We start from the raw sequence: 21,896 nt of genomic DNA, 5'->3' as shown, positions 1-21,896 counted from the left end.
GATGGTAGGCATGCACATGAAGAACTGCTCAACGCCTATTTTGCCTCCGTTTTCTCCCAAAAAGGGAACAGTGTGCAACCTTGCATCGGTAGCAATCTCAGTAAGGGGTTGGGATTGCAGTTCGAGATTGATAAGGAGATAGTCAGGAAATACCTAGTTAACCTACATGAGTTCAAATCTCCAGGACCTGATGAACTGCATCCCAGAGTATTGAAGGAACTTGCGGATGTACTCTCGGAACCTCTTGCCATCATCTTTGAGAAATCATGGAGAACGGGAGAGGTGCCGGAGGATTGGAGACGGCAAACGTCGTCCCACTCTTTAAAAAGGGTAAAAAAGAAGATCCGTGGAATTACAGGCCAGTCAGTCTGACTTCAATACCAGGAAAGATATTAGAACGGATAATAAAAGAGTCCATTGGCAACTATCTAGATGACAATGCTGTGATTAGAAGGAGCCAGCACGGGTTTGTCAAGAAAAAATCCTGTCAAACAAATCTCATCTCTTTTTTTGATCGGGTCCAAATTGAGAACTGGGCGGATGAGCTCTATGGCCTACAAGGCCCCTTCCAACTCTATGATTCTATGCACTAATGTGGAGATGTGGGAGATAGGTGGGGTAGGTGGGCCTGTTTAAGCCCACTCCACCTGCAGCAGATATGTGTGTTTCCTGGGAGCTCCTGGTTTGTAATTTGCGGCAGTGTTGGGTTGCTGAGTCCCACAATCTGATACTGGTGTGGATCATGGAGTGGGAGCTCCTAAGGAGGGGCTGTTCTGGGCCACCGAGCTCATCCGCCCAGTTCTCAATTATACATGCCAAGCATGTCCCCTCATCCACAATCAAATTTTGGATGATACATATTTTATTTTGGGCAGACCTGACATTTAACACCACCACCACAAGGCTGAACAGCATCCCCAAATTCTGAAGCACAGCAGACGAAGCTAATGTTTTTAGTTACTGTAAACCGCCCAGAAAGCTTTGGCTATGGACCAGTATATAAATACAATCAATCAATCAATCAAATCTTCCCCCACCTATTATCACAAGGATGGCAGTCCCACTCCCCTCCCCCCAATTCCTGACCAAGAAACGCATCCCTGACCCACCTCTAGAAAACAAAGGAAACAGCAGAGGATAGGACAGTCTACTTTGTTTGACTATCTAACAAGACTCGCACCCCATTTCTCACCTGAGACAAAAACTCATCACTCCCCCCCCCTCAACTCTCATCCAGGAAGGACACAGTTTCATGATGGATTGAACTCTTACTCCAGGGGCATGAAACCACTTTCCACCAGTGCACACTGCTGCAGACCACCACCAGCCTCTGACCCTGGAAGAGGTCTAGAGATAACCATGACAGTCCCCCCCAAAGAAAACAAGGAATCAACATCACACATAAAACCCTGCCCTAAAAAACTAATTAAAAGGGGGTACATCTACTCTCATCACACCCCAAAGACATGACTCCCCTTTAGTGTTGCCCTCTGCTATCCCTGGGAGACTTGGCTTATATTCTTCCCTTCCCAATCATGACTGCTGGGTCTGCTATTCTGGGGAGTGCCCTGGGCAGCTGCAGCCACTCAGGCAAATGGAACACAGCCTCAGCCTCCGCGGAGCCTAACCCTGTTGTTACTGTCTCCCCAAAACAATAGCCTCTTGGAGACAGCTCCTTCTGCCGGGGCTGGGAGGCCTGGTGTTAAGTTCTGTACCTCTCCCCACTTTCCCTGTCTCAGTTAGCTGCCCCACTCATGTCACTCATCTCTTTCTGCGGCGGAAAAGCTGTGATCCAGAATTGCCCATTATAAGACAGATTTCAACATAAGGTTTTGCAATACATCCATTCATCAGTGTTCATATTTCATGTAACTCCTTGAAATCATTGTGTCAAATCTTCTATTATATCCTGTGTATGCATCAAACACTCCTTGTAAAAAGGACAGGTATAACTTGTACCAAATATGTTGTCCAGTATCCACATATGATATTGAGTCTTTTATTTCTTCCCAGTTTGGTTCATGGTATCACAAAAAGATTGTTTGTCTCCTTAGAATAGAATTTTCTGCTTGTCTTAACAGGACTCATATAAAACCAATATTTTAGAAGTGTTACTCTAACTGCCTGGTTGTAATCTTTAACATAAGGCACTCCCCTTCCTCCTCCTTGAGTTCTTTTATAAAGGACTTTTCCTGAAACTGTTGTGGGTTTTTTAAGCCCCCAAAATCCACCATGGTCTTTTGCCAATTAGCTAAGAATTATTTATTTATTTATTAAATTTATTAGTCTCTTTTCTTCACAAAGTAAACCCAACTTAAAATCAATAAAAAGTTTAAAACCAGTATTAAAAAAACCCAAAATTAAAAACAAATATAACAATGGTAGAACAACCCACCCCCTAAAAGAGGCTACAACTTCAAGAGCCCTCCAAAATTAGGAGCCAAATGTCTGGGAGAAGAGAACTCTTGTTGCCTGTTGCCTAAAAACTGATAACGATGCTCTCCTTGGGAAAAGCATTCCATAAGCAGGGAGGGCCACTGAGAAGGGCTGCTCTTATGTCACCACCCTCCATACCTCACTTGCAGGGGGTACATGAGGAGGGCCTCAGGTTGAACCAACACAGGGCCCGGGTTGGTTCATATGGGGAGAAGCGGTCCTTGAGGTATTGGGGTCCTGAGCTGTATAAGGCTTTATAGGTCAAAACCTGCACTTTGAATTGAACCTGGAAACTAATTGGTAGCCAGTGTAGGTGTGCGAGAATCCAAGATATGGTTAGAACTTGAAGTGGTATATTAATAAACAAAAATAATAGATGCAATATCCTATCCAGCCTATCCAGGACAATGGCAAAGTATGCCGAATTCTAATAATATATATTTTCAATTTTAATAATATTTGCTGTTCTTGCTCCAAATGCCTAACATAGGTACCCATCTAGAAATTTTTACGGGCTATGTTTATAACTATTGTTTGAGTAAAACTAAGCTATTTTGTACTAAATTTGTTTAACAGTACAATTTTACATAAAAACAGTTTTAAATAATATTTGTATGTTTTTAAAGTAGTGCAGCCAGCTTAGAATTAACAGGAAAATAAGTATTGCGAGTATTACCATTTTTCTCAATTTCCATTTTGTTTTTTTGGGGGAAAATTTGTATATTCCCCAATGACTTCAATATTTCCAGAAATTTAACATGTCTATCTACAGCTTCAGAATGCAAGTGGGGCCCAAATGACGAAATCCCCCCCCATTTTTTTTAAACACCCTAATATGTCAGGGAGAAGGGTAAGTACATCTTACATTGAGGGATGTTTTTGTATGGAGAAGTGTTCCATAATGTGAGCTTTTATCTGCAGACTGAAGTGGTACTAGACCTTTTGCTGGAAGTCAGCAAAGCTACTCTGTGTTTCATCTTCTCAATACTATGTAAAAAAAATGTAAAAAAATATGCTAGTGAAACAGCCTCTGAATTCGTTTGTTTCACATGTTTGTCTTTAGCGGGTGACATGGAGAAAGTACAATAGTATGACTTCTGACATTCAGATACACGTTATGTTGCCTGAACAAATCTCTATATCCTTCACTATTTTTGTGATTACAGGTTTGGAATATGTCGTTGAAGTCCGATTTAAAGGGAGAAGAGAGCCTTCCTATGAATGTCAGTTATGTATGTTTAATACAGAGATGGTACCAATGATAGAGCATCTTACAGGTCAAAGACACAGAAAAGCATATCTTGTAAGTTATTGTAAGTGATTTAATAAAATACCAAAAAGGCCAAAGGTCAATATCAATTACCTATGCAAAGCTTTATATTTGGCTCTGCTGTTCTTGTACACCCTGGAAGTGTGCATCTTTTCTCAGCTACCAGGAGTTAGAGAAATAAAATTTCTTTAAAGTATACACTCAGGCCTTGCAGGGAAGTTTAAACTTCACCATGTCAGAGATAGTTCTCTAGTTAATCGTACTGTACATAAGGATAGCTTATGAAAAGAAGGGAATGCAACTATTATCTGTTTTAAATTATATTTAATGAATGGGCCTAAATGTTACTTCCTATGGCGGTAGGAGTGAGGATGGAGAAATCTGGCCTAGAATGACAAATCCTGCTTCTGTGGAAAATGTGCAGAGAACACGATCTCTGGAATCCCTCTTGGGATTGGGAACAGTTATTAAGCTCATATAGATAAAAAACTTAACTAACATAAAAAGGGGGAATCAAGAACAAAAGGTAACCATGATACATAAGGTAGCATACTAAACAGATTTGGAGCTTCTTATTAAATAAGGGCTCTATTTTCTCTGTTCCAAACAGCTACAGAGAAAATTGTTCTGGATGATTCATCAGTGGCACTGCTCCCCTTGGAAGTCATTTAAAGTTGGAGGTAGGGGAGATTGCAGGTGCTGGCATTGTAGCTACCAAAGGGGATTTTCCCCCACCTTTGGGGGACATGTAACAAAGCAAAGACCTAGTGGCAAATGGTTATGACTGTGCTTCAGGAAATAATTGAGTATTCAGTTCCATTGGACCCTCTGTTGTGCCTATTAAACTGTGTAAAAGAACATAAGAATTAGTCATCAAAACTGAGTCATCAAAACTACCCGAATATTGTATGCAGCAAAGGCATAGGGAAAAATCAGAAACATAGTAAATTGGATCTGATAAGGAAGGTGTAGGGAATCTAAACTTTGTTAAATTAATTGCTGTTCTCGAGGCAAAGAGGTACAGAGAAAGTATGAATAAGTGGAGATAGTAACCCAGTATATAAAAAGGGAGTTGGGAATTTCAGGGTAGGGAATTGATTACATATATTTGTGAAGAAATGAAAATAATATACCAGGGGAAAAGTTTTAATTAGATGAAGAATAAGCTGGACACCAGTTGAAGTATTTATTATTGTTATCGTTGTGTTTATACTTATTTATTTTATTCTAGTGAAGTAATGGTATGATGTGTTCAATAATTTCATATGTGCTTTTTGAAAATTAATCTTAGTGTTGTTCCTTTGGATAAGGGATGGGGAGCCTTTTTGGTTCCACGGGCCAATCAGGCCAAACTTAGCAGGTGGGCATGGCCACCCAACTATGAATCACATGGCTTCATTATGATGTCACATGATTTACATGTGGGTTGTCCTGCCCACATAAGATCTCAACTTAAAAAGCTTGTTGAAAGAGGAAAGTCTTCAATAGGCACCGAAAAGATAACAGAGATGGCACCTGCCTAATATTTAAGGGGAGGGAATTCCGCAGGGCAGATGCTGCCACACTAAAGGTCCATTTCCTATGTTGTGGGGAACGGACCTCCTGATAAGATGGTATCTGCAGGAGGCCCTCACCTGCAGAGCGCAGTGATTGACTGGGTATATAAGGGTAAGACGGTCTTTCATGTATCCTGGTCCCCAGCTGTATAGGGCTTTGTACACCAAAACTAGAACCTTGAACGTGGCCCGGTAGCAAATGAGCAGCCAGTGCAATTCTTTCAGCAGTGGGGTGACATGTTGGTGATACCCTGCCCCGGTGAGCAGTCTCGCCACCACATTTTGCACCAGCTGCAGCTTCCGGACCAACCTCAAGGGCAGCCCCACATGGAGTGCATTACAGTAATCCAGCCTGGAGGTTACCAGTGCGTGGACAACAGTGGTCGGGCTATCCTGGTCCAGAAATGGCCGCAGGCTTTTAAAGGCTGGGAACAGACATGTGCAGCCAAATTAAGCAGGATTTAACCTCCGCTTATTAGCAGATAGGTGGGGGTTAAATCCTGCTGTGTTGGGAACAGGGACCCATAGCGAATGCAGAATTGACTCCCAACCATCAATTGGAGGTTCCCCATCTCAGCTTTAGATTATTGTGATAATGTAAAGTGTATACAGTTTGTATGAATTTTTTAAAAGTTTACAATTACAAATAAATTCTGAACTCTGGCTTTCTGGTACCAATTCTGAGCAGGGATTGGGAATGGGCAAAGAATCGGACCTCTTAACAGGTTAGTTTTCCAAGAAATTCCTTTGTAGTTCTAGTGGTATTTTTATTATATTTGTTATACTTTCCCTTGCTCCACTTATTCTCAATAAAACTTTACGTGCACCATAAATTGGCTTAAAGTGTTGTGGTTAAGGAAAGAGAAACTTAGATAGGCTAGTTTGAGGTGTCTCCACTGGATGGAGGTGGTGTTCTCTTCTCATTCTTCTTACACTCTGAAGCATTCTTATTTTGTGTTGAGCACTGTTGTGATATGCCAGGGCCACACTAGTAGTGACTCAGAGGAACTAGCTTGCTGCTCTGGAGTCAGATGTCTGTTGCACAGGAGAGCAACAGTCATCTTGCTCATTTGAGAACAATGGAACTTGCTTGGACCCAGGATATCAAAGAGATGTATGAGAACATTTAAATTGATATTCATAGTTTTCTTTCCCTTTTTGTTGTTGTTGTGGACTACAACCTGGGAGACCAGGGTTCAAATCCCCACACAGCCATGAAGCTCACTGGGTGACCTTGGGCCAGTCACTGCCTCTCAGCCTCAGAGGAAGGCAATGGTAAACCCCCTCTGAATACCGCTTACCATGAAAACCCTATTAATTGGGTCGCCCATAAGTCAGAATTGACTTGATGGCAATCCATTTCATTTTTCAATGTGATTCTAGCTCTTGAGATTGGAGTAGGCTAAAAACAAGAAAAACAGAAATGTGAAATTTTTGACCTGTCTTTTCTATGTCCTTGGCAGATAAAACATTACCCAGATAAGACAAAGAGGACTGCAAATGATTATAACGAGGACAAAGCTGCATTTCTTAGAAAGGTAGCAAGAGAAGTAGAGAAGACAGAAGGATTAAACATGTATAAGGTCAGTTTGGATTTTAGCTGTTAATTCTGCTATAATTCCATGAGAAACAGTAAACCAGTGTATGTAAGAAATTAGAATATTTTTGTTAATCCTCCAACAGGTAAGCCAAATGCACCTTGTTAACACAAGGTTAAAAATAAAATAAATTGAGAAAAAATAAAATGTTTGTGTTTCCACAGCTCCATGTTCCAGGTGGTCTTCAAACCATGATGAGCTATGAATTGTCATGTAGTGTTTTGGGGGGAGGAGAGCTATTTAATTCTCTGAAAAATCAACATTACAGCTTTGGGTATCAGTTCTACCACTATTAGAATGACTGAAAAAAAAAAAGACCTTGCATACAAGGAGCTAGTGACCCCACAAAGTGCTGTTTAAAGTTATTAGTTACTTTTCATGTCTACAAATACTTAGCCAAAAATCTATTCTATCCATTTCATGTGAGAAAGGAGCGCAGAAGGTGAAAAAACAATGTTTAGTCTAATTGGAAATCACTCACTTTCCTTAACAAATGCTTCTGAGACCACTGACACCCTAATTGCATCTGCAAATATTTGCAAGCAACCAGCATTCTCATTTAGTGGTGACTCTCAATTAAGAACCTTTACACTACCTACCTTTCACTGTTCAAGCAAACGTTCCTACAAAATGTGTTATTGAGAGTTGCCCTCAACATGTCTGGGACACAATGTTAGTGGCCTCCTTCAAAATAATTAATAAAGTCTTCAGATTTGGTGATCATCTTCAAAGCTGAGCTGGCAGTGTGTGAGACGAACTTGCCCCTGTGCATGACCTGTGGGATGTATTTACCAACACTCTCTCACAATGCTTTATGCCATATGATGAACACTTTGTGCTATTCAAAGGAAAATGGCCAATGATGCAGTATATGCTGTCCAATCCTATAAAGTATGGCATGATATTATTATTGTGCTGTGATTACAAAGCATCATATGCTTATGATGCAGACTTATATGTGCTGAAGGAAGAAGGTTGCCCCATCAGCTCAAAACCTAAGTCTGACAGCAGTTGAGAAACCAACACCACATTTTTACGAGGTTCTGAGCAAAATATGCCAATTGATAACATCTTCATCAGTGTGCCACTGGGCTACCTAAGAAATGCATGACTTTAGTTGGCACATTTTTTAAAAAGCTGAACCAGTGAGAAATGTTCCCAGTATTCCTTGCCAACAAATACAAAAAGTGGACAGTGCAGCATCTTCTCCAGCAGTTCTTGCTGCCAGGTGATGTGGATCTATGGGGCCAGTAAAAGTTCCTCAGGAGGTGGGGAGGGCAGGTGTTAGAAATTCCTCCACAACAACATCCATACTCTTGACACTCAGTTTAAAGGTGTTAATGAGTTGGAAGTCCCCCTCACTTCTGATGATTCAGCTACCTTTTGTCTGCTGCTGTGCCCCGCACTGCACCTACTGGTCCTGTCTCCTACTGGCTGCTTCCCCTTGGCCAAGAACTTTAGGACAGGAGCCCTTATGCTTTCACTTTGTGGCTTCCGCCAAGGCATAGGCCTTTCCTGGGTGGGGAAGGAGACAAAACAACCTTAATTAGGAGCCCTAGGTGAACACACCCCAACCAGTTTCTGCACTTGTGTAACTATTATAATTGTGTCCTATGTATGTTAATGGCACAATTCATGTTATTTTTTAAAAAAATCTGTGGTCAGTTAAGCTCCACAATACTGATTGTGTAGGTGTTTGCACTTTACACAGTGGGGTATTGTTGACCCCAGTGACTTAGGAGCAACTGTGTTGTTTTACTGGAAAAGGGAAGGTTTTACTGAAGGCATGAGGGTTTTTAACTTGCAAATGGTGTAATGCTTACTAATGTCTGATGGACATTTTATTTGTATGGCTTTCTTGGGATGTATTGACCCTGATCCTACATTGATATAGTATTTTTTCCTATTGATACAGGGTTAAAAGAATTTGGACCCTGAATTGTTACCAGTAAGCTGTTGGAGGCCAAGGATTGTGTGACTGTAGCAGGTTTAGCTGCAACTTAGAAAAGTGTTTATGAAAGTGAACTTTGATTTGAGGAGTAGATATCTGATGCATGATAGACCTGTCCACTGGCAAAAGCAACAAGTGAAGATCAGTTAGTTTCTAACTAACTGTGGTTGATGTGTGTGTGTTTGGCCAACAAACCATGCTTTGAAGTTGGCTTGTGAACATCTGATTGTATTGACCAGGATTTATCCTTATGTCCAAACACGATGTCCCTTGTCTGCCAGCCCATTTGGTTTCTTTGTTGGCTGTGGAGTAAGGGGCTTTCCTTTATCTTTTGCCAGCTTGGAAGCATAGCAGGCTGACAGAGGAGGAACAAGGTGATCTATCCTTTCTTCCTCTGTCAATCTACTGTTTCCATGCTGGCTGGAAGGAAGGAGGTTAGTTTCTCCTGCAGCCAGAACATATAACAAGCAGGCTGGCAGAGAGGGATGGAGCAATCCATGCCTACTCTGCCTGCCTGCTTATTCACACGGATGGAATTCCATGCACTTGCCTGTATGGAATTCCTTCTTGCCCATGGCATCAGCTTTCAGATGCATGAGGGGTAATCCCACATTGGCATATGTTAAAGCAGTTTTGGGGCTTACATCCACTCTAAATAGAAACCACCTTCAAATGAAGTTTCACATACACAGAGAATCATACCTTTTCACTTTTTTTTCTTTATAGGACAAGTTTTTATTGAAAAATAAAACCTTTTTGAGTTTTCTTCCTTCCTTCCCCCCAGCACAATTGAATTGACTATAGCAAGATGAAATCTGATCAAATCTCTCCTTGTTCTCTAGCGTGAAGATTTTGAGAGACCCTGCATAAGTTGTAAGTAGGAACTCGGTATTTTTAAAATACTCATTTAAAAATAACCTGGTTGTACAGATTGTGTTTAACTGCATACAAAACTTTTACTACTAGCTGGGAAATACAAAGTGCTCTTGGGGTCCTTTTGTGTGTATTCATTCAGAAAAGTACACATTTCTTAAATATTCTCCATGCATTAGGATTTTGCATAGATCAGCCTTTAAGGTAATTAAAGTGCTTGGTCATAATGATAAAAGACATCTGTGTGAAGCATAATTATTATGCCTTAAGGTTTATCTCTTCCTACTGAGTCATCAGATACACTAAAGGAAACTATTGCTATTCAAGGAAACAATTGCACAATACTGCTAATGTATTAGTAGCAAGTCTACCTGTGTTTCAAATTCCATCGTACGACAGGAAGCTGGCCTCATAACCTTGGAAGCCCGCATTTGGATAGCTAAGATTAATCTATGGCTGAAAATTTTGTTTATGCCAGTGGGCCTCACCCCTCTCATCTTAACTGATGTTTTTTGTTGAAGATGGCTAACATCTGTAACAGATAAAATAGCCTCTCTAGGGTTCTCTATATCTATAATATTGTCATGGGGCTTTATAAAAGCAAAATCACAGATCCAACAAAGAATACACGATATAGAACTCCAAAATCACCTAATGAGGATGACACCTGCCCCTAATTCTGGCTACAATTTAATTCCATTCTCCATCCCCCGCTATCTATTTAATTTAACTGTCCCTAGATACAGGAGGGCTTTTACTTTAGCAAAATTTAACGTATTGCCATCAGCCCTCTTACAGGGTAGGTATAAGAAAATTACCTACTCTGATAGAGTATGCCCGTGTGGTGCCGATGTAGTAGAAACGGTCACCCATGTATTACTTTACTGTTCCTTCCTTCCTTGTCGCTTGAGGCTCAAGTGGCCTCGGTGGCACGGAATGCGTTTTACCATCTTCGCTTAGTCGCCCAACTACGCCCCTATCTGGACAGTGACGATCTCGCCTCAGTTGTTCACGCTCTGGTAACCTCTAGATTGGATTACTGTAATGCGCTCTACGTAGGGCTGCCCTTGAAGACAGTTCGGAAACTACAGGTAGTGCAAAACGCGGCAGCCAGGCTGCTGACGAGGACCAATCGGTCCGCACATATAACACCTGTCCTGGCCCGTTTGCACTGGCTATCTGTTTGTTTCCGAGCCAGATTCAAGGTGTTGGTTTTGACCTATAAAGCCTTACACGGTGTGGGACCGCAGTACCTTGTGGAACGCCTCTCCTGCTATGAACCTACCCGTCCACTTCGTTCAGTATCTAAGGCCCTCCTCCGGGTACCAACTCATCAAGATGCCCAGAGGATTACTACTAGATCTAGGGCCTTTTCTGTGGTGGCTCCCGAATTGTGGAACAGCTTACCAGAGGAGATACGCCTGGCGCCTACGGTATTTTCTTTTAGGCGCCAGGTTAAGACCTGGCTATACTCCCAGGCATTTTAATGTTAATGTTTAATGTTTATGTGAATGTTTTAAATTCTCCTGTTATTTGAAATTGATTTTATTGTAACATTGTATTTTAACTCTGTTTTGTACACCGCCCAGAGAGCTACTAGCTATGGGCGGTTTAAAAATGAAATGAAATAAATAAATAAATAATAGGCTCCTAGATCCAATCCTGAACCAAATCCCTACTAAAGATGAAAAAATGATAACTGACTACCTTCTAGCAGACAAGTGTCAACAGGTCACACTAAAGGTAGCTAGCTTTTGTGCAGCAGCAATTCGCACCAGAAAACTTTTAATATCATCAAATTCTCTACAATAGTTTTAATCGTAGAGAAATCACTGAAAACTAAATTTTTAGTTATTTAGTTTCTATAAGTGCTACTCTCTTTAATATAAAATGTAATTACAAACCTAACACTTATACTCTAAAGTTATTAAGGAAAAACTGTTTCTTCCTCCCTTCTGTATTTTTTACATTTTGTATACTCTGGCTGGTCTTTGACCATAATAAAGATATTGTATTGTATTGTATTAGTAGCAAGTCCTCAGTTTGTAAATTGATTACTGTAATTATATTATTGTTGTTGTTATTTATACCATGGTACATGACCTCTGTTAGTGGTCAGACTATTGCATGACATGCTGTGAATTTACACGGCTTGCACACGTGATGCACATTTGAAATGGCTAAGTGAGTCTGTTTGAGTGTAGATGTGGTAAGGTTTTACATTTGATTTTGGCTTCCTGATATATGTATATACGACAGTCGTGTGTAGCTGCTACAGATGTTGTCTTTGTATGCCTTATTTATGATTGGAATCTGTAATGTATGAAGTGGGCCTAATAAACATGGACAAGTTCCATGGCTGGAGACAACTAGCCAGTTTACTCTTCTCCTGTGCGCCCCCCCCCCCCATTTCTTACTTTTTCTTTTCCAACTCAGAATTTCATGGTTCTTGGTAGATACTAAGTGAACAGGAGCACTCCCGTTAGGGGGTAGCGATACATTGCAGCATTTTGTTGAGGCTGGATGTCCAAATAAATTAAACACTGTTGGGGAAAGGAAGAAAAACAGATAAGCTCTGGTTGCTCTCAGAACCAGAGAACTCAGGGTATGTGTTGGAAATCACAGCTAGAATGGTAAGACTCAGTCCCTGAGTTCTTAGTCCTCTGTCTATGAAAGGAAAAGGAGTAATTCTGGGGGGTTTCTTTAAAGAATTGGCTGAGCAGTTGGAAAACAACAATGAGGGAATACCTGAGGTCACTTTGAGTTGTTTTAGAAAGTCTGTGAATGAAGCTGCTTGGGGGAATGACTGTATCCCCTTGCCTTTCCTAGCCATTCCTCTTCTTTTTTCTGACATCTGCCAAACCATGAACAGGCTTCATTTCTCACCACATAATGGGGCTAAGCTCCTCAGTTGCCCTGGATAGGAAGAAATGGACTGCAGTTTTGTTGGAAATTCTAGCAATCTCTTTCTCCTCAGCAGGGGACTTTTCTTACATTTCCAGTAATGATGGGGGGTGGGGTGGGGTAGAAAGAGAGTTAAGTACTGTGGGTGGGTGGGTGGGTGGGATTTGTATGTGTGTGTAAAATACTTTAAAATCTCATGGGTATCCATCTTTATATTATGCAGTTCTCTATGTTTCTGCTAATATGCTCATTTTATTTACTTATTTTTTCTAGCTACAACAGCAAAGAAGAAAGCACTAAGGTAGGTTAAAAAAAGGTTGATCACCGTAATGGAGACTTGGCTTATATCTCCAAATATTTCTAGTTATCATCAAATCCAGGTTACATTTCTCTGTACAAAAACCTACATTTTTTTGCTGTTATCACTTTAACAGTCAGCATAATATTTGAGGTAGAATAGCATTTAACTGTAAAGTTAAACTTCTTTTAATATTACAAATTTGCTTGTAATGTAAGCCGTCAGCCCACTAATTCCAACTGTGGCTTCCTATTCTTTTCAGGATGCAACATTTAGAGATCTGTAAAATGTTGCCTTTTTAGTGGTAATTCCACCTTTGTGCAATGGCCTTCCCCTGGAAATATTCATGGGCCCATATATAGTTTTCAGTTCATCAACATGCTTTTTATTTGTATGCCGCCTTTGCACAAAAAATGTTCAGTTAAATTAAATTCAGTTTAATTTTAACATGGAAGCCAGGTGTATCTAATTTGTGGCCCTCCTGCTTTTGGATGAAACTCCCATTACTCCAGACCACTGGCCATGCTGACTGGAGCTGATGGTATCCAGCAACATCTAGAGGGGCACAGATTAGCTGATATAAACAAATTGTATACATATGTGTCATTCTCACTCCTCATGAGTGGTACAGAGATAGAAAAAGGGTTGTTCCACTATTTTTTATTTATTGATTAAGTTGCATCACATGGTAGATTTGGGGAAAGGTCTTTTCAAAAAGCTTTTTGAGACTGGTGGTCTTTTGTCCTGTGTGCTATTCTTAATAAACCACAGAAAGGGGAGCCAGGTGGATGCAAGATATCCTGTTCCCCGTTGGACTCTGACTTGTTCTGTTACCTTCCACACCCTGTCCAGCCAGCCTTTTTTTCTTTTGTAAAGGAAAGAGTCCTCCAATGATGTGCTCTTTCCATAGAGGCTGTAGTTATAAGGAAGACAAATCCTTGTGTAGCAGCACATGAGAGTTGGCATGAAAAATTGTTATTAAAGCTTGGTTTGGGACAATGGACTACATTTTGAGATCTCCAAAAATCATGTTCCAGGAGGTTTTCACAAGTGAACACCCTCGCCGTATATGGTAAAATGAACTGTTTACCGCACAGCCTCACCAGCAGTTCAGAGACAGATCCTTATTTAGACGACTAGCATACAATACTGGCCAAATGCCACTGTAAGCATAGTTTCATGTATCTTGCCTGATGTCCTTACAGGCTTTGTATAATTAATTTATATCTCTGTGTCTATTAATCACCTGTAAATCATATTCCTTGTAACTTTTTTTTAATGCTCTGGTGAGCAATTTAGAACAGCAGTTACTGAACTTGTAATAGGCTCATTTCATTATCATACTTACGCCATCTATTTCTAAGGATTTCAGTTCACTTTGCCTTCATTCTAACAGCTCCGTATATACACACAATTTACCAGGTTATTTTTGCTCTCTTTTAAGTTCTTCAGTGTGCAGTGTCTGTTGTGCAGACCACCTCTCCCTCTTCAATGTATATGTCTAGCCGAGTCAATGACTCCTAATAACCACCTTCGTAGCATCCCATCTGGTTACCAGCCCCAGTGCTGCATCCATGTTGGTGATAATTCCTTGTAACTTTTTTTAATGCTCTGGTGAGCAATTTAGAACAGCAGTTACTGAACTCTTAATAGGCTCTTTTCATTATCATACCATCTATTTCTATGGATTTCAGTTCATCTTGCCTTCCGTCTAACAGCTCTGTATATACACACAATTTACCAGATTATTTTTGCTCTCCTTCAAGTTCTTCAGTGTGCAATGTCTGTTGTGTGGTTGCCAGTCCGAGAGCTGCATCCATGTTGGTGATAATTTCTGATGTTCTTGTTCAGTATTTGATTAGGGGACAAGCAGCATGCAAATGAGCCTGGGAGCAACTCTCCCAGGGCAACTTCCAGCACCAACATGGCATGGTCAGGTACAGAGATTACTGCTGTTTGCACATCCAGTACTCTGGCCTGCATTACTTTAGACATCAGGATTTAATGGAATCAAGAGTGTGTCTGGTGTCTTGGGGAGTAGAATGTATAATCCTTTGAAGTGGGGTGCCTGCCTTGCCACACATAATTGGTTCATGCACTTGTATGATGCTATTGAGTTCTCTTCCCAGAATCACTTCTTGCTTGAATTTGTCCAAAATTTTCAGCATCTTTTTAAATAAATTTACACTGGCCTGTAGATTGAACTCACTGTGATCTGATTCCTTCCCAAAGTACTTTTTACAAAAACAAGTTTAGCCTTGGGTACAATTAAAGACTCAAAAGCAGTAAGCAGGCACTTCTCCCTATCTTTTGAGGAGCCAGAAACATAGTATTGCTCCCCCAGCACATGATGTTTGATCACAGTGCTTGTGGCAGAACACTGGAATCTCTCTTGTAGCAACATGTCAGTTGCCTCCCTCTTTAACTTCGAAGCAGTCCTTACCCTTTTTGATGTAGAGTGTGGACCTTTTACATTGTGATACTATTTTAATTTTGTTTATGCTTACCTTTGCAAGTGACTACTAAATTGACTAGGTTATTCATACTGATTGATTAGTTTACCCCTGAATATGATCAAAGAAAAAAAATGGGGGTTTAAATCAGGAACAAATCTTTCTCACCAGGTGTAGATTATGTCAGACAAAATCCCTTGAGAGGAACACCCCCTTCCATTGAACCTGGGGAACAATTTGGGGGGCTGGTGACATAGGTTTAGATTACTGAATACCTTCCCACTCCATTGAGAGCAAGAAGTAGGCTTACGAATGATTAAACTGCCTAACAGTAGAAGGAGTGGTGGTGTTTAACTTCCCTTCCTCTGCTGAGCTATTAACAAAAACAAGTGGTACTATAATACAACAGGGAGATCTTGGAGAACCTGTAAGTACACAAAACCAGCAATAAAGCATATAAAATATAAGTTAAGGGATTAAACATGCATGTATTTCTGCAGTGCAAATACTGCTAACCTCTTCTTTCCTCCCCCTCACCCCATTCTACTGTCTCCAAGTTGACTTCTCATCTCAGTGCCAGGCTTCTGGTTCCTCATCCAAGGAAATTTCTGGAACTTCCAGGTGCAGCACTCTCCAAAATTCTGCTGACTTGTTTTCTCATTGTAGCAAGAGATTTCTCTTCATGCCTTACTAACAGTTTCAAGGAGAGCCCCTATCTATAGTGTACCCCCACTGTTTTCAGAGCCTCAATGATCGGTTTAAGTTGTCTTTTAAGCATTTCTGGGCTTATGTCTTGGAAAACTTGAATCTTTACATCTTTATATGAAACGTTGTGAAAGCTGGAGTGCCATAAATATTTTTCCCTTCAGATGAAATCTTAAAACATTACACAATTATATCATGGGTTCTCTCACCATTTGGGGGGGGGAGGCATTTCCCTAAAGATCCCTGTGCCCCCTCAAGAGTTTTTTGGTATCACATCTAGGCCTTTAGATCTTTAAACCTCTAGATGAGGAACACAGCCATATCTCTCCCCACCCAGCTCTGGCATATGTCTGATCCAGATATTGGACTATCTGCTCTGGTTGTCCTGCTCCTCTATCAGGAGTTGCAAGTTGCCCTTGGCTATTTTGTTCCTTTCTATTTTTGACTGGCGATAGGGGCATAGGTCTGTTGTTTCATTCACCATTTTGCAGATGTCTTTCATCTGTAAAGAGACCTATTTGTGATGTGCCTGCATGGGTCAGTTACTCTTGTCAGCTGTTGGGTATCTTTGTCTTTTACCCATTGAAATGGAACTAGCAATACCTAATTAGTGTATGGGTTTCTCTCTTAACCTCTTCCCTTCTAAGGTATTTCTTTACAAACCAGTACCCCAGCTTTCAAATATTGCTTGAATCAGCTATGATGCTTATTATCTATTTATTTATTGTATTTATATACCGCCCCATAGCCAAAGCTCTCTGAGCAGTTTATAGTAACTATAAAACAAAGATACAAATTTAAAAACATCTTTTAAAAACAATTTAAAACACAATTTAAAAATTTAAAACACTTCCAGAGGCAAGCACCCTGAATATGTGATTGAAAAAGATTTGTGAACAGTTAATCCACATACTTGCTCCTTTTATGTGTGTCTGTCTTTGGCAAACACAGAATGTGATGATATGCCTGTTGTAGATGAGAAAGTGTGTTGGTTAATCTCCAGTCCTTTTCAGCCAGTGTTAAGAAAACGTTCTTGTTCAATACTTGCAGCCTGTTTACCAAAACCTGAAGGGATGTCATTTCTTTTCGGATTATTTAACATGAGCTTTTGAGTCCTTGTTACACTTTGGGATTCTTGTTTGGACTGTTTTAGATATAGAAGAACTATTAGTATTTGCTGTACTTGAAATATAAAAAATAATAAACTGTGTGTTATAAAACTAAGAGCATGTTAATATTTCTGTATCTTTTTGCTAATTGCTGAAATGCTTTGTTAATTGTCAGAGCTCTCCTGAACTGATGGGATATTCTGTTCAGATTATTCTTATTTTTGTCCCAGTGTTACCATCTTGGTTTCCATTATCACGAGAAATATGCTTTTAGTAAGGACTTAAACTTAAAGGTGATCTCTTAATACTATTTATATGTCTTATTTTAGGTTTGGTGGTGGCTACAAGCCTGAGGTAAATGTTTTTTTATTTGAATTCAAGAGTTCACTCCTTTCTGAACTTGCCATTGTTCTTGAATTAGTTTGTACATAATAAATGTTAAAACAGATAATGGCACTTCATGAATATGCCTATTACAAATGTATTTTTTTTATTACATTTATATACCGCCCCATAGCCAAAGCTCTCTGGGCAGTTTACAACAATTAACAACAAGTATACAAATTTAAACAATTAAAACCCATAAAAACTGATAAGCAAGTTAAAAACACATGTTATTCAAATGCTGTTAAAATGCCTGGGAGAAGAGGAAAGTCTTGATGTGGCGCCGAAAAGATAACAGGGTTGGCCCCAGGCACACCTCATCAGGAAGATCATTCCATAATTTGGAATGATTACAAATGGGATCTTAAATGATTAATTGCAAAATGATTATGCTTACTTGGGATTCTCTACAGTGTAAGCCAAAGGCTATTTGCTCTTCCTTTTGCTTATTTCGTCAGACTAAAAAATTCCCTTTCCCAGGTTAGCATTTGAGCCATCCTTGTAGTAAGTTGTGTCCGCTGATTCACCCAAAGTAGGGGCATGTGACTTGACTGCTTAATATAGTGTCTTCCCTTTGGTTTCCCCTTCAGTTTTTGTCCCTGCCTTCACCCAATGCAGACCTGTTCTTCCTTCTCTCTACCTTGCGTTCGTCCTTATTGCCTCCATCCAAAAGATTCCCTTCTTTCTTGTTCTTAGTCTTCCTTTCAATGTTTTGTGACAGCACCTGGGACAAAAATAAACAAGTACCAGTTTGAATGAAAAATCCACTTACCATCAGCTTCTCAGGCCCCTGCCAAGGTTTCTCCCTCCCCTGCGGGGCCACTCCATGTGCCTGGCTTTCAAGCCTCAACACGACCTATATGATGCCACATGTAGGTGACTTCCCAAAAATGGCCTTGTGGGCCAAGCTTCGCCCACAGGCAGGAGGTTCTCCACCCCTAATGTACATGAAACCATTGGGCGCAATCATTAACAGATTTGGAATTGAGGTGTCAGAATGCTAGTGATACTGAACTGTATTTCTCTTTAACATCTGAATTGGGAATAGCTAAGAAGACCCTGGACTGGATGCATTGGTGAGGAGATTGAGGGCTGAATCTGAATCCTGGCAAGAAGCAGGTGAATGGTTCCTGGGTCTAGGAAGTTAGTAAATTGCCTGTCCTAGAAGGAACAGGAACAACCAGGGTGTGCTGCTAGATCCAGCTCACTTACTGGAGCACAAGTGGCCTCCGTGGCTAGGAGTGCCTGTTACTAGCTTTGGTTGATAAGACCAACAGCTGTTTCTGGATCAGGATAGCTTGACCACAGTTGCCCATACATTGGTTAACCTCAAGGTTGGATTACTGCAATGTGCTGTTTGTGGGGCTATCATGATATTGGTCCGGAGGCTACAACTGGTGCAGAACACCACAGCTACATTGTTAATGGGGGCAAACAACCACCAGCATATAACACCTTTGCAGCATTTTGGTGCTAACGTATAAGGTCTTCTACAGCTCAGGACTAGGTTACTTGAGAGACTGCTTATTCCTTATATACCCAGTAGGCCTCTGCATTCTGCAGGAGAGTTTCTCCTTCAAGTTCCAAAAATATAAAACCTGCTCCACAGTAAGTTGGAGCAGGGTGTCCAGTATGGCTGCCCCTGTTCTGTGGAACTGCATTCCTGTTGAGATACAACAGATACTCACTATCTTTTTTCCCCCAGGAAACAGTTGAAAAAAGTTTTGTTTCAACAAGCATTTCCAACTAGATGAAAAGGTCTCTGCATGTGTTTAAAAACAACACATGATAAACATCTATTTTCAGTGATTTTTACACTATTTTAAAAACTATTTTAGCTCTCTTTATGTTTGTAAATCACTTTAACACATGTAAAGGTGATTTAGAAAGAGTAAAAACCTGGTTCTGTCCTTTGGCTGCAAGAGATTGAATTGCCACACATGGGGCAAATTGTTAACAAACTAGCAGCTTGATTCACGAAATATTCTGAATTTAGGTAATCCAAAAACGGGGAAAATTCTAATGGCTGTTGATACGTGAAGCTCATAATCGGGAGCAATGTTGAAAGTCATGCCATTTTTTGTGTCTTGCAACAAGTTCATACAAACACAGCGTGCCCATTGTTAAGCTCATGAAGCCACTGTCCATAGAAACTATAGATGGGAGGACCCTGACTTCGGGTACTGTCACTTGGGCCACAACAGAGCTATGAGTGGAGACTTCCGGTCATGTTGAAAGAATATCATTTTACCTAGCTGCCCTGCCCTGATTCACGGTGGTGCTGGGGATGACCTGGTTGGCCCAAAATGACCCAGTTATTGCCTGGGGGCAGGCCACGGTGACTTTCCTGTTGGATTGCTGCAAGCTGTACTGCCATCCTCCAGAGACGGCCACCTCAGTGACTTTGGCGGCCACTCCCTAGTCTGAAGAGACTACTCTGCTTACAAAATACAAAGGCTTCCAAGATGTTTTTGATAAGAAGGACCCGACCAGCTACTACCCCATTGTCCCTATGACTGTGCCATAGACTTGATCCTGGGGCCCAGCATTCCCTCGGGGTGAATATATTCCTTGTCTGAACTGGAGTTGCTGGCGCTGAGGGAGTTCCTAGACACCAGCCTGCAGTGAGGGTTCATCAGACCATCTAAGATTCCTGCCGGGCCCCCACTGCTGTTTGTCAAGAAGAAAAGTCAGGAGCTATGCCGTTGTCAAGGCTACAAGGAACTAAACAAGGTTACCATCCCCAACACATACCCCTTGCCTCTCATCTGTGAGATGCTGGAGCGTTTGTGAGCCGCCAAGATGTACACCAAGCTGAACCTGCTCAGAGCTGACAATCTAGTCAGGTTCAAGAAGAGAGATGAGTGGAAGACTGCCTTCAAGACCTGGTATGGCTACTTTGAATACATGGTTATGCTGTTTGAACTATCAAATGCCCCAGCTGTCTTCCAAAATTTCATGAATGACATCTTCCGAGACTACCTGGACCACTTTATGATAGTTTATTTGGATGACATCCTTATTTACTCTGACTCCCCAAAGCAGCATGAAGCGCACGTCCAGGCAACGTTACAAAGACTGAGAGAGCATCACTTGTATGCCAAGCTCGAGAAGTGTGATTTTGACTTGAACACCTTGGACTTCTTGGGATATCAGATTACCCCCATGGGGATCAAGATGGACCTAGAAAAGGTGCACAGTGTACTCTCTCTTGGCACCCTCCCAGAAAAGACCTACAGAGGTTCCTGGGGTTTGCCAACTACTATTGATGTTTCATTGTTGTCTTCTTCAACATGACAGTCCTATTAACCAACTGCTTAAAAGGACCTGGCCTTTTTTGTTGGACTAACGCAGCTCAACAGGCGTTGTTTGCCTCAGAATCCATACTCCAGCATGCACACCCCTATCAACCTTTTGTGATGGAGACGGATGCCTCAGATGTAGCCATTGGAGCGGTGTTAGTACAACCAGACAAAAGGGGGGGAGGGCTTCAGCCCTGCGACTGTTTCTCATGTAAGCTATCTATTGCGGAAAGGAATTACACTGTTTGAGAAAAGGAGCTACTAGCCATCTGCAATGCATTTGAGACCTGGTGGCACCTCTTGGAAGGGGCTCGACATGAGTTGGAGGTCCACACTGACCATCGGAACCTTGAGAATCTTCAGATGGCCTGCAAGTTGAACCAGTGGCAGGTGTGGTGGGCACAGTTCTTCTCTAGGTTCCACTTTCATATTACCTACATTCTTCAGGCACAAAACCGCCAGGCTGATGCCCTGTCCTGCAAGATAGAATACAATGAAGCCCAATCTCTATCTCCATTACATCACATCATACCCCCTGAAAGGTTGGTGGCGGCGGCTTGCCCAGATCCATGGCTAGAGGAACTGTGCTGCTCACAAGAGCAAGACCTTTTCACCCAAGAGAGAGTGCGGGAGTTGGAGCAACCACCACAGGATTGCACGCCAGGGTTCTCACAGTGGGGGGTTGCTCTACCACTTCGAAGCCCTGTATGTGCCTCCAGGAGAGGTGCGGGCCAAGGTCCTTCGGCAGTGCCACGACTCCCCCACAGCAGGGCACTTTGGAGTGTTTAAGACTTTACAGGCTGTCATAAAAGACTCCTGGTGGCCAAGAGTAAAGCATGACGTTGAGAGATGTGTCTAGACCTTCCCTACCTGCATGGGGGCTAATCGCTCCCCAGGACGACCCATGAGGTTACTGGAGCCACAACCCACACCTGAGGGTCCATGGCAAATGGTGACACTGGACTTTATCATAGACTTACCCATTTCCCAGGGGAAATCCACCATTCTGGTGGTCGTGGATGCCTTCAGTAAAATGGCTCATTTCATCCCGTGTCGG

General features: G+C 41.4%; 1 protein-coding gene across 4 annotated transcripts in view; it reads left to right on the top strand.

The window, feature by feature from the left end:
- Positions 1 to 21,896, top strand: part of LOC133366676 (uncharacterized) — a 68,343-nt gene that overhangs the window by 24,826 nt on the left and 21,621 nt on the right. For all 4 annotated transcript variants that reach the window (XM_061590047.1, XM_061590050.1, XM_061590049.1 and 1 more), the window contains 5 exons: positions 3,603 to 3,739; positions 6,726 to 6,845; positions 9,654 to 9,684; positions 12,862 to 12,889; positions 17,483 to 17,507. In XM_061590047.1, the coding sequence (XP_061446031.1) occupies positions 3,603 to 3,739; positions 6,726 to 6,845; positions 9,654 to 9,684; positions 12,862 to 12,889; positions 17,483 to 17,507 (341 nt within the window). The remainder of the gene's footprint in view (positions 1 to 3,602; positions 3,740 to 6,725; positions 6,846 to 9,653; positions 9,685 to 12,861; positions 12,890 to 17,482; positions 17,508 to 21,896) is intronic.

Source organism: Rhineura floridana, chromosome 11 (assembly GCF_030035675.1).
Source record: "Rhineura floridana isolate rRhiFlo1 chromosome 11, rRhiFlo1.hap2, whole genome shotgun sequence".
Classification (NCBI taxonomy): Eukaryota; Metazoa; Chordata; class Lepidosauria; order Squamata; family Rhineuridae; genus Rhineura; species Rhineura floridana.
Note: the sequence above shows the minus strand (reverse complement) of the source record. Positions and strands in the feature narration are given on the sequence as shown.